The sequence below is a fragment of the Mesoplodon densirostris genome, chromosome 13, assembly GCF_025265405.1.
Source record: "Mesoplodon densirostris isolate mMesDen1 chromosome 13, mMesDen1 primary haplotype, whole genome shotgun sequence".
In the NCBI taxonomy this organism is placed as follows: Eukaryota; Metazoa; Chordata; class Mammalia; order Artiodactyla; family Ziphiidae; genus Mesoplodon; species Mesoplodon densirostris.
Genome location: NC_082673.1, coordinates 29189050 through 29206398, shown reverse-complemented (window position 1 = coordinate 29206398; position 17349 = coordinate 29189050). Strand labels below are relative to the sequence as shown.

The 17349-nt window shown below is 34.8% G+C and overlaps 1 protein-coding gene and 1 pseudogene across 2 annotated transcripts in view; both read left to right on the top strand.

Moving 5' to 3' along the window:
* Positions 1–17349, top strand: part of RMDN1 (regulator of microtubule dynamics 1) — a 37088-nt gene that overhangs the window by 12211 nt on the left and 7528 nt on the right. The window contains exons 2-6 of one of the 2 annotated variants that reach the window (XM_060116530.1): positions 1162–1307; positions 3023–3140; positions 7893–7989; positions 9624–9783; positions 14980–15069. In XM_060116530.1, the coding sequence (XP_059972513.1) occupies positions 1284–1307; positions 3023–3140; positions 7893–7989; positions 9624–9783; positions 14980–15069 (489 nt within the window). In that variant the 5' untranslated portion in view covers positions 1162–1283. The remainder of the gene's footprint in view (positions 1–1161; positions 1308–3022; positions 3141–7892; positions 7990–9623; positions 9784–14979; positions 15070–17349) is intronic. The other variant, XM_060116529.1, reaches the window with a different exon arrangement.
* LOC132500776 (L-lactate dehydrogenase A-like 6B) lies at positions 4937–6315 on the top strand (annotated as a pseudogene).

The following is a 17349-nucleotide window of genomic DNA, read 5'->3' as shown; positions in this document are numbered from 1 at the left end:
TGGGATCCTCCCAGACCAGGGCACGAACCCATATCCCCTGCATCGGCAGGCGGACTCTCAACCACTTGCGCCACCAGGGAGGCCCTGGGGACCATTTTAGAGGCTGCCTACCACAACTAGACTCTGAAAACCTTGTAGACCATGTTAAATATTTTTTTTATTTTATTCTAAAGGTTATAGGAAATCATGAAAGAGTTTTAAACAGAGAATTCATAAGATCAGATTTGAGTTAAAAAATAACTTTTTCTAGTGTCAAGAATAGATAGGCTAGAGTGGATGCTGGAAACCGAATAAAAGATCATCACTATAGGACAGGTGAGATAATGTGGTGGTTTGAACTTTAGTGGTAGCCATGGAAATGGAAATAAAAGGATATTAATGATGTAAACTAAGGGGACCTGAAAGATAGCTTTGATGTGGGAGTTCAAAGGAAGAAGTCAAGGATGATTCTCAGTTTTCTGGCTACTCTAGCAGTGTGGATGGTGGTGCTATTTCCTGGGATAGGACCAAAGAAAACCATTTGGAGGGATAAAGGAGGAGGTGAGTTATCTTTTGGGGTAATTAAGGTGAATATGATGAGATAGCCAAGTTAACATGTGGAATAGACAGTAGTTTGATAGGTCTGATTTTTACCTTCTGATGCCTGGGCTGGAGATCGAGATTCAGGAGACTTTAGCATATGGTTGTAAATGATGCCATGGTAGAAGTTGAAAGTACAGTTGACCCCTGAACAATGCAGGGGTTAAGGGTGCTGACCCCCCCAAGCAGTCGAAAATCTGCTTATAACTTTACAGTCCTCTGTATCTGTGGGTTCAACTGTTTAGTACTATAGTACATATTTATTGAAGAATATCCACATATAAGTGGACCCGCACAGCTTAAACCTGTGTTGTTGGAGGGTCAAATGTATTTAATAGTAAGGTGAGAAGAAGGCCTATCACAGAGGAATTCCAACATTTAAGAGGAGGAGGAGCTGGCAAGAAGTTAGAAAAACCAGGAGATGGTGGTGACACATTCCTTTACATCTAGTGATGAGTTTGTATATTTGAATGCCTTTTAGCTTAAAATCATTATAATCAGTGTTGACGAAAAGACATATCTAAGAGATAGCTTGCTTCTTTTGTTCAACAAATTTTTTTTTCAACAATTTTTTTTTTTCAGAATTCATTGTATGGAAGGCATTGTGCTGAGTAATGGCTAATGTACAAGGTGAATACCATGAAGGGGAAAACTGAGTGAAGTGGACTTGAGGGAAGCAATAGCTGTTTTGGCTGATACTTGAGATGCCTGTTATACTTCATGTGGAGGTAAATGTTGTTTGGGCAGCAGGATATATGATTCTGAAGTTAAGTGGAGACCTCTGGGCTTTTTAAAGTTTGCATGTTTTTGGCATGTTGATGGCATTTAAAGCCATGAAACAAAATGAGATCACCAAAATGATATGTATAGAGAAACGAAGGTCTGGCATTAAACCCAGGACACACCTGGGCAGTGAGGTTTTGGAGATGAAGAACCAACAAAAGAGAAGGAGCAGTTATTGAAATAGGAGTAAATTCAAGAGAGTAGTATTACAAAAGCTAAGTGAAGAGTGCTTCAAGAGTGAGAGAACACAGCAAGTACTGAGGAAAGGGGTTGGATGAATTATAAAAAGACGAGGAAATTTGGGGGATTGATGGATATGTTCATCATCTTGATTGTGGTGATAGTTTTACGGGCTTACATATATCTTAACACATGGTACACATTATGAATATGCAGTTTATTTTATGTCACATATCTCAATAAAGTGATATTTTAAAAATTTCTTATATTAACCATCCATTTATGATTTTTTTTTTTTTTAAAAAGAGGGAGTGAACAGCTGTCAAATGCTGTTGATAGATCAAGTAAGATGAGAGTTTACTAGGAAGTAGCATCCTTGGTTGCCTTAACTAGAATACCATCAGTGGAGTTGTGGGGATAAAAGTGATTTGTGTGAGTTCAAGAGAAAATGGGAAGAGAGGAAGTGGAGACAGAGCTCTAGACAACTTTTTGAAAGAGTTTGGCTGAAAAGAGAATTTGGAAAATGAGACTGAAGGGAGATGTGAAGTCAAAAGGAAGCTTTTTGTTTGTTTGTTTGTTTGTTTGCGGTATGCGGGCCTCTCACTGTTGTGGCCACTCCCGTTGCGGAGCACAGGCTCCGGACGCGCAGGCTCAGCGGCCATGGCTCACGGGCTCAGCCGCTCCTCGGCATGTGGGATCTTCCCGGACCGGAGCACAAACCTGTGTCCCCTGTATCGGCAGACGGACTCTCAACCACTGTGCCACCAGGGAAGCCCTGTTTTGTTTTTAAGAAGGGAACAATTACAGCTTACAAAGATAGTATAGCTTGTTTTTATACAGATGGGAATAAATTGACAGAAAGGAAAAAATTGATGCTCTGTGAAAAAAAGGGAAGAATTGCTGCAGTGATAATCCATATACTCCTTTGCCATTGGTCTTGAGAATTCTGGCCATAATTATGAAAATTAATTTCTAAATCTGTTTTGATATGCTCTTTATTTTATTCATGGTTTATTTTAAAACTGGGTTTCATGGATCACTTTTGAAGTTAGCTTTATTTAAAGCCATGTATATTTTTTATGTGTAATTACCATATTTGATATCTTTAATCTTGTCTGTTCTTAAGGTTGATATTATATTGGTGTCTCTTATTTTATTTCAAGAAATTATAATATCCATGCTTCCTCAAATAAAATGTAGATCTTCCAGTCCAGCACTTATCAGCATAACTGTGATTGTTACATAAGCTACCACTATCAGCTGTTGTTAAGAATCTTTTCTTAGCAGGATATGCTCTCCCTATAAAATAATTATGTGAAATAGTTTCACTGAAGAATTTGACAAAGTAAATTTTGAGCTTCCAATACTCTTAGGATTGATTGTCTTGGGGGTAGGAGAAAATTGATGTAATCTTTGCTTGGGATAGCAGTTTCTTCAAATTTTCTAAGTTTGTTAACCCTGACCATAATTCTTTCCATAGGTGATGGGAAACCCTGGAGCTTTCAAAAGAAGTCTTTTATTCTCTGCCTTGTCTTATTTGGGTTTTGAAACTTATCAAGTCATTTCCCAGGCTGCTGTGGTTCATGCGGCAGCCAAAGGTAAGCCTAAGGTAAACATCAGGAACACTTAGAGTTGTTTGTGTTTGTTATATTTTGTTAATAACATTATTTTTGAATAGATAATGCAACTAACATGTTAGAGGCTAGATTATTTTCTGCTTTTCTCTACTTGTCTCTACTTGTCTATATGTCTCTACTGTGGACAGACAGATAGATATATGTGTATATATATATATATATATATATATATATATATATATATATATATATATATATATATATATATCAGACTGACAACTAGAGAAAAGCAGAAAATAATCTAGCCTCTAATATGTTAGTTGCATTATCTATTCAAATATATAAAATGTCTTCTAGCAGCTAGAGCTCCTTCAGTGAGAAACACTCAATTAATACTTTATAGTTTTATAGGACCCTTGGGCTAAGAATTTTTTTTACATTTTTAAAGGGTGGAGGGGTTGTGGGGCTGGGGGGGAAGAATATACCACAGAGACCATATCTGGCCCACAAAGAATATTTGCTCTTAAAATATTTACTCTCTGGATCTTTATAGAAAAAGTTTGTCAACCTCTATTTTTTAAAATATTTATTTATTTATGTATTTATTTATGTATTTATTTATGTATTTATTTGTCTGTGCCTACTTTATAATGATACAATGATTCTTTTGCTTCTTTAATGCCGAGGTGTTAATTCTTCTTGATGTAGTTAAGAAAAGTCCAGTTACTTGGAGATAAAAACATTTTATTTATAAACAGAATGCAATTTGGTACTAAATATCAAATAAATGGCTGAAAAATAGAAAAATTCCATCAAATTTTTTATTTTTTAATTTAGAAAACTATAGATATATAAACATAAAATATGCCATATTTAAAAAATTAAATTTAGTTAAACCAGTTGTGTATGTAGGCAGAGCCAAAATTCAGTCTATTAGAGAAAAACTTTTAATTTATGAGTTAATAAGCCTTTTTGTTTTTTTACAGTCCTCACTTTTTAACTATCAAGAAGGTACTTGGGAAAGAAGAGATTTTATTTTGAATAGATGTTCTTATTAAAGTTCTAGTAGATGAAGAATTTGAGATTAATTAAAGAGTACTAGTTATTTGTTGATTTCATTTGCCCATGACTATTCTTATATTTTTAAAAAAGCAGATACTTGAATTGCTACGTTTTTGTTTTATCTTTTCTTTCGTTTAATATATCATTTATTTTCATGAAAGACAAAGTAGAGGACTTGGTTTTGTCACTGGCTCAATGACATATTTTGGCAAATACTTAAAACTCAGCTTTTTAAAGCTCCCTAGACTTTTCATCATAACTTTAACTCTCATAGCAACCTTGTAAAGTAGTTAGGAGAAGCTATATTTTCACATTACAATATTAATTTTTTTTAAAGCATCCTTGAGAGACGTGCCCAGTGGTTGCACTTTTAAGATTTTTGTGTGTGTGTGCCCCATTATATTAATTTTTGTAAAGAAGCTCAAAAAGTTAAACTTCTTCAAAGTACCAGAGCAGAGACCTTACCTATTTCTTTTCATGGCTATCACACTTAGTTTCAGTGAGCTTTAGCACCATTACAGAAATGAGTGCAAAGTTTTAGGGCTTCCCTAAGGAACAAAATATGGCACTTTGAAAGGCAAAGTCAAAATTATTTATAGCCTTAATGATCATAGTTGGTTTTTTCAGAAGTGTCCTAATGACAGAAAATTACTGCATATTTGGTAAATTAAAAATAACATTTTAAGGTGCTAGGCCCCTGTGAGGCCTGCATGATCTGGGGTGTGACCTTGCGCAGCCACAGTAATACAGGGTAAGGGGGAGTGTCAAACTGTCAACTGTTTCCTGACTTTGTACTTCAAGGTACTTTTATGTGGCTTTCCTCCATTTTCTTCTTCCACCTCTTGAATGAATGGCCATGAACTGGGCTACAGGAGTCCTGTGGATCACCAAGTGGGTAGGCTCCCTTGCCCAGAGATTGCTCTGTGTCCCAGCCAGACTCACACATCCTGCTGAGCAATGGCTGACCCTTCACTCCCGTTTCCAAGATGGCTACTGTCAAGTGTGAACTTATTAAGAATTTCACTTCAGAGGAAACCGTTCATCACAATAAGATCTCCATTATAGGAAGTGGATTGGTTGTCATGGCCTGTGCTAATAGCATCTTATTAAAAGGCTTGAGTGATGAACTTGCCTTTGTGGATGTTGATGAAGGCAAACTGAAGGGTGAGACAGTGGCTCTTCAGCATGGCAGCCCTTTCATGAAAATGCCAAATATTGTTTCCAGCAAAGATTACCTTGTCACTGCAAACTCCAACCTAGTGATTATCATAGCAGGTGCATACCCAAGAAAAAGAGAAACACACTTTGATGTAGTCAAGTAAAATGTGCCCATCTTTAAATTAATGGTTTCTAGTATTACCCAGTGTAGTCCTGGCTGCAAACTGATATTTGCTTCCAATCCAGTGGATATCTTAATTACGTAGCTTGGAAGTTGAGTGCCTTTCCCAAAAACCATGTTACTGGAAGTGGCTGTAATCTGAAGTCTACCCATTTCCATTTCTTCATTGGGCAAAGGCTTGCTATCCACTCTGAAAGCTGTCATAGATGGATCCTTGGTAAACGTGGAGACTTAAGTGTACCTGTGTGGAGTGAAGTTAACATTGCCGTGTCCCTTTGAAGGATCTAAACTCAGATACAGGAACAGATAAAGATCCTGAACAGTGGAAAAATGTCCACAAAGAAATGATTACCTATGGCTATGAAATGGTTAAAAGGAAAGTTTATATTAATTGGGCCATTGGCCTAACTTTAGCTGATTTAACAGAAAGCATTTTTAAGAGTCTTAGGAGAGTTTCCACCATAAGTAAGGACCTCTATGGAATAAATGAAGTGTTCCTTAGTGTTCCTTGTATTCTGGGAGAGAATGGTATTGCACACCTTACAAAGATAAAGCTGACCCCTGAAGAGGAGGCCCGTTTGAAAAAGAGTGCAGAAAAACTTTGGGAAATTCAGAAGAAGCTCATGCTTTAAAGTTGTTAAAGCTACCATTCTGAAGTTATTGAAGAGATAGTAGTTATAGGATTGTTTAACAAACTTGAATAAACCTGAATTCGTAAAAGTTGGAAAAAGGAAATGGGGTGTAGTGACTCCCCTGTTTATTTAGCCCTCCAGCTTTTTATTTAGCATCCAGATGCCGGATGATACTTATATTTTTTTGTTTTTACTATTCCTAAGTAAGTGTATCTGACTTTGTTTCCATTGTCGTACCAGCTGTGACTTTCTTCTTCTGCTTCCTGCTTCTGCTTTTAAGGACTCTTGTGATTATACTGGACCCACCTGGCTAAGATAATGTACTATTTTAAGGTTAGCTCAGTAGCAACCTTAATTCCATCTACAAGCTTAATTCCCCTTTGCCCTAGTAACCTGTACATTTTCACAGGTCCAGGGGTTGAGATATGGACTTGTCTGGGGCCATTATTTTTGCCTACCACAAATATCGACTAAGAATGCTGAGACTATTTACTTCCTACTACTTACTCTTTAAGAATCTTTGGCTTTTTATAACCCAAATATGGAAAATCAGCCACTGATAAAAATATAGAATAGAATGAAAGCAAACTTAAGAAAATTAACCAGCTATGAGAATATTACTAAACTATAGCACCCAACCAGACTGAAGTAGGATTATAGAGGGAAAAAAATCTTTATTTTAGGGTTTCCTTGCTGTTGTCATTTAATTTTTCTTAAATTAGTATAATTACATGATGATTTTAACTTAAAAAATACTTCAGTTTACATAGTTGTGCCATATATTTATGAGGTTATTTTTGCTGGTCTAGATTTTAATTTTTCATAAAACTTAAAAAAATTTTAGTGCACATGTAACATAATATTGTACACCAACTGTACTTCAATGAAAAAAAATTTTTTTAGCCTCACATACACTATGATTAAAGCATACTAAGATAAATAATAAAGTAACTTTACTGAACATATTGGAATGTTGGCTTATACATAAGACTAAGTAATACAGCACCCTTATAGAAGACATAATTAAATGTGTATGTTCATTAGTAATAATTGGAATATCTGAAATTCAGACTAACTGGGTTTTTTAGTAACTAGTCAACTTTTTTAGAGCATTACACTGTCTATAAGTTTTATGGTTTTTGTTGTAATATCTAAACTCATTAATGAGTTGGTTGGAGTATAGTGCCTCTGATTTAAGTTTCAGGTTCTCTGTGTAGTTAACTTCATCTAAATTTTTTGATGACAAATTTGACTCTTTTTCCATAACAATGTCTGTATAAGTTAGATCATAAAAAGAATCTAGTAAAACAGTGTGTTGCATTCCATGCAAATTAATAATTTTCTGTGCTTTAAGTGGATATCATATCATTTTCTGCAGTGGATTTTTACTTCACAGCGGCAACAATAACAAAGGCTTTGTGTGGAGGGTAAGGGTACCATAAATTCCTCACAGAAAATTACTTTTTTCCTTTTTTAAAATGTGTCATATTAAGTCAGTACCAGAATAAGTTTTCTAATTTTTTATTTTCCAAGGTTTTAATAAATCACTTATTATGTGTGATAGCTTCATACTTATTTCTACTATACTTACATGTCAATTGTTCAGAATTTCTGATCTTTCTTTATAGGTGATTTCTGTATCTAATTTCTTTTGCTTCTATATAAAAGTGTTCATGTTTCTTAGAATTATTGCCGTCTGGCTTGGGAAGACCTACTTTATTGTTTCTTTTTCTTTTATAGTCTTCAAAGTTGAAGAAATCCTTGAACAAGCAGACTACCTATATGAAAGTGGAGAAACAGAAAAACTTTACCAGTTGCTATCCCAGTACAAGGAAAGGTGGGCTATGTATGATAGGCCTGGGTTTGCGGTTTCCTGAAATTTTTTGTTATTTAACAATTAAAATATTCTTGGTGCTTGGAATTTTTATAGTTTTTAAAAGTTTTTACTTCAAAATAATGCTTCTTAGAGTTTATAGTATGATTTTTTTCTTAATGTTAAGTGACTCAAAAGTGCTACATATATCTCATTGATTCAGAAAAGGTGGTTCTACTTATTCTAGTTGAGTGTTGAAATTTTTTTTCATTTTGTTATTTTGCTTTGAATACAAGGTAGTCATTGAATAGATGTTTATCTTATCTATATTGTATATTTCTCATTTCTTCTAAATTTCATATTTAAGACTTGAATGAGCTAGGATGATTTTTTGTCACCATTGAATGATATCTGTGTTATCACTGTGAAGCACAGTCTCATAGAGGAACTAAAAATACCTCCTTTTTCTAATTTTAGTATTAGCTTACATGCTTATTCTGCTGTATTAATGTGCCCTCGTTTTTGGGGGAAGGATGGAGAAGGAGGGAGATTCAGCCCAATAATATAAGTCAAATCAGGCTAGATGGCATTTCCAGATCACTGATTTTCCTCATCTCCTGAACTAAAAATATTGAGTCATTTTCAACTACCTTTCAACTACCTTTCTTAGATTCCCCAAACCAGTTTTCCCCCCAAGACCCATCAATTTTACTTCCTAAATATCTATAGGATCCAACTTTCCTTCTCCATTGTCCCCTAACTTGAGGTGGTTGGCTTGGTATTTTATAGTCATTTTAGTAATTACTTGAAAAGTAAGCTACAAGGTAGTGATTCCATATTCATTGAATTATAAATATACTATTGCTACCTTTAATTTCATTCAACTTTATGTGAATAGTATTTTTGTTAAGAAGTGTATAATGTAGTAGGCTTAAAGACAAGCATTTAATAAAAAGGAATTTAAGGTTAGTTTTTAAAGAAATATTCCTAACTTTTAATCTTGGTTTCTGTTTTATTTATTAGCCATTTCAAGTCTTATATAATTATATTTAAATGGCAGTTCTTTAAGGAGTCCAAAGCTGTAAATATTACATGCATCATGGCATGGATGATACATTCAAAGTTAAGATTTATTTTGAGATTACAATATATTTAATCATTCATTCATTAACAGATATTTACTATATATTTTTTTGTGTGCCAGGTACTGTATTTGGAGATATGGATACAGCATTTTGTTTTATAGAGCATGATCTTCTCTATAAATTTATGTATTTTAGGGTACTGTCTGAACCAGTTAATTAGCTGTCTGAAGCACAGTGCCACTGAAGTCAAGCTTCAAGTTATATGTTGAATTTTGTAGGGAAAGTGTTCAGAGAATTCAAATACAGATATTTTCTAAGGAAGTTAGTATTTTAGATATTATAAGTAAGTTAATGTTTATGTATAATATTGGATATTTTGTAGGAAATTTTGTCAAATACAGTTTTTGTATGGTAGAAAATAATAAATTTAACATGAAAAATGGATTTTGATATCATATTGCTTGCGGTATCCTCACTGTCCTGAAAGACCATATGTATTCATTAGTGATATGACCTTTAACAATTTTAAAATTGAGCTAAAATGGTTGTTGTTTTATATTTATTTCAAATCAGTGAAGATGCAGAGTTACTGTGGCGTTTGGCACGGGCATCACGTGATTTAGCTCAACTCAGTGGAACCTCAGAAGGGGAGAAAAAGCTCTTGGTGTATGAAGCCCTAGAGTATGCAAAAAGGGCACTAGAAAAAAATGAATCAAGTTTTGCAGCTCATAAGGTGAGGTGCTTACAGTACTGTAACTGTTACCATGTACTGAGAGGGACATTGGTCTGTACTTATCTATTGTCTCTAATTTACATAGGAAAGAAATAGCTCTCTTTTAAAGAAGTAGGGAAGAGGTTTATTTTTATAACATTTTTTTCAAAAAGAAGTAGTTCTTTCCTTGAACATTTATTCTAAGTTCATTAGTATGTTTGATAAACTACTTTTGTGAAAGCTTATTTTTAAACCAAAGTGTTAGTAGTTTCATGAATTACCTCTATCTTTATTTCTAGTAGTACAAACACTGGACAAATGTTTTCTCTTTTTCCTCACATTATATTTCTGTTTTATGTGGAGGTAGGAGTATAGCAGCTGGACAGCTGAGATCTAGTATAACTTCTTACATGTAACTCCACTAGCTTCTGGGTTTCCTGACTGGTTTAGAATGTTATTCAGTGGATACTGTGGGGAGACTAGGGGACATTATTGGTATTTTGGATTAGGACTTTATCATACTAGACTGTCCTCAGTGGAGCCCCCAAGTCATTGTGACAACCAAATTTTGTCTCCATGCGTTTCCAGATGCTCCCTTTAGGGGATGGTTCTCTCTCCCCCCCGACTCCCCACTTCCACCACTACTTGTTTATATTAAGGATTAAACATACAGACCGTTTAAATTTGCTGAGACTTGTTTTATGGCCCAGAATATGGTCCATATTTGTAAATGTTCTTTTTGCACCTGAAAAGAATATTTATTCAGTTGTTGTCATTCAGGTCAAGTTGGTTGATAGTGATAGTGGTGTTTGAATCTTCTATATCCTTACTGATTTTCTGTCTACTTCTATAAATTATTGACAGAGGGATGTTGAAATCTCCAAGTATAATTGTAAATTTATCTGTTTCTGTTTGCAGTTTTCTTAGTTTTTACACCATGTATTTTAAAGTGCTGTTATTAGGATTATAAACATTTAGCATTGTTATATTTTCTTGATGTGTTGACCTCTTTATCATTGTAAAATGATCTTTATCTCTAGAAATATTCTTGGTTTTATAGTCTACTTTGTCTGATATTAATGTAACCACTCTTGTTTTCTTTTGATTGTTAACATGTTACATCCTTTTCTGTCCTTCTACTTTTATTTGTGCCTTTATATTTAACATATACTTCTTGTAAGGAGATGCTAATTCTTGGTTTTATTTTTACTTGTTTTATATTCTTCACATTATATAAAGTTCACCATTGTAATGAATACACTTCAGTGGTTTGTAGCATATTTTACTATGTTGTTCAACCTTCACGACTATCTAATTCCGGAACACATCCATTACCCCCAAAATAAACCCCATATCTATACCAGTTTGTCCCAGTTGTCTCCTACTCCTGTCCCCTGGCAAGCACTGAACTACTTTCTGTCTCTATTAATTTGCCTATTCTGGACATTTCATGTAAATGAAATCATACAATATGTGGCCTTTGTGTGTCTGGCTTCTTTCACTTAGCCATGGATGAACAGCGTTCATCCATGCTGAGTATATGACAGTACTTCATGCCTTTTTATGGCTGAATGATACTCCATTGTGTGGAAATACCATTTTTGTTTATTCATTTATCAGCTGATGGGCATTTGGGTTGTTTCCACTTTTTGGCTATTATGAATAATGCTACTATAAATAATTCTGTACAAGTTTTTGTGTGAACACCTGCTTTTATTTATTTTTTTAATTGAGGTGAATTCACATAACATAAAAGTAACCATTTTATACATTTCGCATTCTTATACCATTGGCGTTTATAAATTTACAGTGTTATGCAATAGTTACCTCTCTCTAGTTCCAAAGCATTTTCATCACCTCAAAAGGAAACCCTCTACCCATTAAACAGTCACTCTCTATTCCCTCTTATTCCCAGCCCCTGACAACCACTAATCTGCTTTCGGTCTCTATGGCTTTACCTATTCTGGATATTTCATAGAAGTGGAATCATACAATATGGGATAATTTGTGTCTGACATCTTTCACTTACATTGTTTTTGAAGTCCATTCACCTTGCAGCATTTATCAGTACTTTATTCTTTTTTATGGATGAATAATATTCATTGTATACCACATTTTGTTTATCCATTCATTAGTTGATGGACATTTATTTCCACCTTTGGCTATTGCTTATAGTGTAGCTATCAACATTCGTGCACAAGTATTTGTTTAAATATCTGTTTTAAATTCTTTTGAGTATATACCTAGTAGTGGAATTACTGGTTCATGTGGTCATTCTATGTAATTCTTTTTGAGGAACTGTCAAATTATTTTCCAAAGTAGCTGTACCATTTTACATTGTGACTAGCAGTGTATGAGGGTTCCAGTTTTTCCACATCCTTGCCAACACTCGTTATTGTCCATTTTTAAAAATTATAGCCATCTTAGCAGATGTGAAGTGGTATCTCATCATGGTTTTGATTTGCATTTTCCTAATGACTAGTGATATTGAACATCTTTTCATATACTTATTGGACATTTGTATATATTCCTTGGAGAAAATGTCTATTTAAATTCTTTGCCCATTTTTAAACTTGTCTTTTTATTGTTGAATTGTAAGAGAATATTTTCTGTATACTAGTCCCTTGTTAGATATATGACTTGCAAATATTTTCTCCCAATCCTGTGGCTTGTCTTTTCACTTTCTTAATAGTGTTCTTTGCAAAAGTTTTTAATTTTGATAAGGTCCAATATATTTATTGTTCTTTGATTGCTTGTGCTTTTATGTCATGTCTAAAAAACTTGCCCAATCCAGTGTTACAGAGGTTTTCACCTATGTTTCTTTCTAAGAGTTTTATATTTTTTAGTTCTTACATTTAGGTCTTTGGTACATTTGGACTTAACTTTTATGCATGGTGAGAGGTAGGAGTCCACATTCATTCTTTGCCATATATATATCCAGTTGTCCTACCACCATTTGTTGAAAAGATTATTCTTTCTCCACTGAATGGTCTTGGCATCCTTGATGAAAATCAGTTCAACATAAATGTATGGGTTTATTTTTGAGCTCTCAGTTCTATTCCATTGGTCAGTGTGTATCCTTCTGCTAGTACCACAATGTCTACTATTGCTTGGTAGTAAGTTTTGAAATAAGGAAGTGTGAGTCCTCCAACTTTGTTCCTCTTTTGTTTTGACTTCCTTTGTTTTGACTATTCTCAGTCCCTTGAATTTCCGTATGAACTTTAGGATCAGCTTGTAAAGTTCTGCAAAGATGCCAGTTGGATTTTTCAAAGGGATTTCATCGAATTTGTAGATCAATTTGGGGACTATCACCATCTTAACGATATCTTCCAATCCATGAACTTATGCATTCTTTCCCTTTGTTTAGGTCTTTTTTTCATCAGTGTTTTGTAATTTTTCAGTGTCAAGTAACTGTCAAAGAGGATCTTCAAAGTAGCAGGAAAGAAGGCTTTTAGGCAGGACTAGAGTAGCATTTAATTTGGAGGGCTTTTTTGTTGTTGTTGTTTTCCTTACAACTGATATTCCTAGCTCTTTGTGAGCTCTTGATTTCCAGACCTTTTGGGTGGTTCTTTTCTCAGCCTTGGATAGTCTCTTCATATGCAAGCGATGATCTTTACTCAGCTGAAAAGGGTGACCCTCTGCAGTTCTTCATCTGGAGTTCTAGCTCCGGTCAGCTGTTTCTTCTACAATATTCTGCTCTGTGAACTCCAGACACCTGGGCTTCCCCAGACCCCCAGTTCCATCTCTTCAAAGCAGAGACGCTGCTTGGCCTATTTTGCCTCCCTGGGCTTCAACCTAGAAATTTCTCCAGGGCAGCCATAGGGCTCATCTCATTTGTTTCTCATCTGTGAGATGTCACTGTTGCCTGATGTGTATAATATCTTGAGAGTCTTTATTTCTTATATTTTGTCTGCTTATTTTAGCCTTTCAGGCAAGAAGGTAGGTATAGTATCTATTACCCCTTCTTGGCTAGATTATCTGTTATAAAAGAAAAGTTTTCTTTAAAAATAATGTAAACTCATTACAGAAAATAGACATTTTGGAAATAGAAAAAAGTACCAATATGGAAATAAAAATCACCCATGATCACAGCTCCTGCCATCAGCTCTTGCTAGTATGATCATTAATTAACAGTCCTATGTAGTAACTAAATGCCAATCTAAGCAGAATGTTTAGGATTCATCCATAAGTTTGTGTTTGCTTTGATATAGAGGATGGTTAAATGCATAAGAGAAGGTGATTTTATCTAGAGCCCTGATATGTGGGAAAAGAGAGCACCAAATTTGAAACCCTGTATGACACCTCTAGTCATCTGAATTTGGGCAGCTGGGTGACTGTCAGTGGAGATTAAATGAGCATAGTCAGTGTGTGTTTTAAATTATACTCTTTTATTTTCAATAAAAATATCAAGATACAAAAGATTTTGGTGGAGAATAGATTTAAACAGAAGTTTAAGTATTAACATTTTTATGGTTACAATTATTAAAATTTCACAGATATAAGCACAAACAAAAAGAAATGGTGCGTGTTTATAAGAAACTATTGTTATCTCACAGAACCCAAAGGCGAGATGCATTTAGGCTTCAGGAGAAACTGGCTCAATTGCTCTGAGGCTTCATTGTCTTTCCTCTTTGCTGTTATCTGCAAATCTTTTTTTACTTTAGTTTTTTTCTCATCCTCAGTTTTGTGACTTTCCACAGCATCTGGGTTTATGAAGCTTGGATATTTTGGTTTTGGTTCTTAGGGAAGAAACTCAGATTATCTCAGTTTGGGTCTGTGTCCAGCTATGGGTATGAGGACAAGGTCACAATTGACAAATGTGGCTGTTATTACTATAACAATGCAGGTGTGGGAGAAGAAGCAGCTCCAAGAAAATAGGATAAGAAAATAAAATGATAATTATTAAACCGCACGTTTCTCTAAATTTATATTCATACCATAAATATGAATCGTTATCTCCCCATTGTGTTGGTAACTTTCTTAGAGATTCACTACCCTCTGCCTTGTATTATAGTCCTCTAAAAACATGTCCAAGTTCCTTGAGGGTCATGTCTACTTTTTCTTGTATATTCCAGTATATTTAGTAGTTTTTGTGCTCTGCTTTTTGTTAAATGACCACTGAGGAATAAATATCAATAGTTATTCAGTTTTACCTTGTATTGAATGGAATACTATTGAGTATTATTATTCTTACACCTTTTTTTCTTCTATTTTTAGTGGTATGCAATCTGTATTAGCGATGTTGGAGATTATGAAGGAACCAAGGCTAAAATTGCAAATGCCTACGTGATCAAGGAGCATTTTGAGGTACTGATGAACTTTAAGTCATTAGTTTTCTGAATAGATTTCTGTTTCACTTATCTCTTGCTGTATAGCAAACCACCTAAAACTTAGTGTCCTTAAAACAATGACTATTTATTTCTCACAGTTCTGTGGATTAACTGTGCACAGTGGTGCTTCTGTTCTGTTTGTTGTGGCTGAGGTCATTTAGAGGGCTACATTCACCTGTACCCTCATCTGGGACAGGAATATAGAAGATGCCCTCTCATCTACAACAGTTTCTCTCTACTTTTCTTCTCATCATTTAGTTGTGTAGCCCAAGCTTCCTTATAGCCTGGTAGCTGGCTTCCAAGAGTGAACATTCCAAGGGAAAATTTCCATTGTGCAAAGTTTCATCAAGCATGTTTGCATCACACTTGGTAATAACCTGTCGACCTAAACAAGTAACGTGGCCAAGACTAGAGAATGTGGGAGAGGCTTATACAAAGTCCTGAGTGCCAGGAGGTGTAGTCTCATCTAACAATCTAATATAATTGACATACCACTCCCAAAGGTAATAGTAGTGTATACGATTATGATCTCTGTGTGTGTTTTAATATTTCCCCCAAAGTTAATTTACTTATTTATAGTAAGCTCCTCCTTAGGTGCCAGAAATTCTCCAGGAGTTTGTATATTTCATGATGTGCATACACACTATTCCATTGTCCAAAAACAAACAACAAAAAAACTGCAGTGTATTTGTCTTTCTCTCTCTCTCTTTCATTTTTGGCTGGGTTGGGTCTTTGTTGCTACGCACAGGGTTTCTCTAGTTGCAGCGAGTGGGGGCTACTCTTTGTTGCGGTGCGTGGGCTTCTTATTGTGGTGGCTTCTCTTTGTTGCGGAGCACGGGCAGTAGGTACGCAGGCTTCTGTAGTTGTGGCACATGGGCTCAGTAGTTGTGGCTAGCGGGCTCTAGAGCACAGGCTTAGTAGTTGTGGCGCATGGGCTTAGTTGCTCCGCGGCATGTGGGATCTTCCCGGACCGGGGCTCGAACCCGTGTCCCCTGCATTGGCAGTTGGATTCTTAACCATTTCACCACCAGGGAAATCCCTGTCTTTTGATATTACAGACCATCTCAAAAACACACAGGAAGAGAAAGTGATGAAAACAAACATATTTATCATTATAGTCTCAATTCCTAGTTAATGTAATGACTAGTGGAAAAGAACATTGGACTAGGAGTCAGGAGACCTAGCTTCTTGTTTGGGCATCAGTAGTGTATACACACACACACACACACACACACACACACACACAAATACACGTATATATTGATACACATATATATTTCAATTTAATAATATACATTTTTCATGTTTTAAGACCTTTGAAATCAGATTGCATTATATATAATCAGTGGTATCCTATAATTGGCAGTGCTTTTTTCTTAGTGGTATATAAAATAATGATGTGTCATAAAGTTTATGGTATCTTAGATTCAGTGAAATATAATAATTTATACTTAGTGTCATTAGATAAATCATTTAAATTACTCTGTATCTTGGGATGTAGAAATACCTGACAGATAACTTCCAATGTGAATAATGAAATGCTGCAGAAAATATATTAATGTATACTTTAAAGAAACAGTGAAGGCTATAGATTATTTAAAAATAACTAATGTTTTTCATAAGTTTTCAAATGTGTATGTCTTATTTTAAAATGACAGTGTTAAGTATTTACATGCTAAAAGATCATTTATACTACTTGTATTCAGATTCCATTATTACATCTAAAGTCGTAAGGAATTATTATCTTTGCATTGTTTTTGAAGACGTTTAATGGCAGAAAGAATTACAAAAGAAAAGGTTTGCTTGAGAGTAGCCCCTCTCAATCCATCCCAAAAGAAAATTAAACTGTAGTGCCCCAAGGCATCCATTGTATATGATAAATTAACTTCTATTCCTTGCATCAAAATGGACTAGCTCTGTACCATTCTTGGTAGAATGGAAAATGTAGCTACTCATATAATTTTTTGTAGGGCTTAATTTTCTAGTGGAACTCTGATTGGGAAAGGTTGCTTTGAATATAAGTTGTATATACTTTAAAATATATTTTGCCATGTAAATCATATCACTCTATAGAATAAAGGAAAAATTAGGTCAGTGCTGATTCTTACTCATATTATTGATAACAGGATTTCTGCCAAGTCATACTTGATTAGCCTTATTTTAGCTATTATCTCTCCCGTTACTAACATTATGATTAGTGGTGGTAATAAAGAGTCTGAAACTTAGGAAAGGTAAAAATAATGATGATCCTGATGAT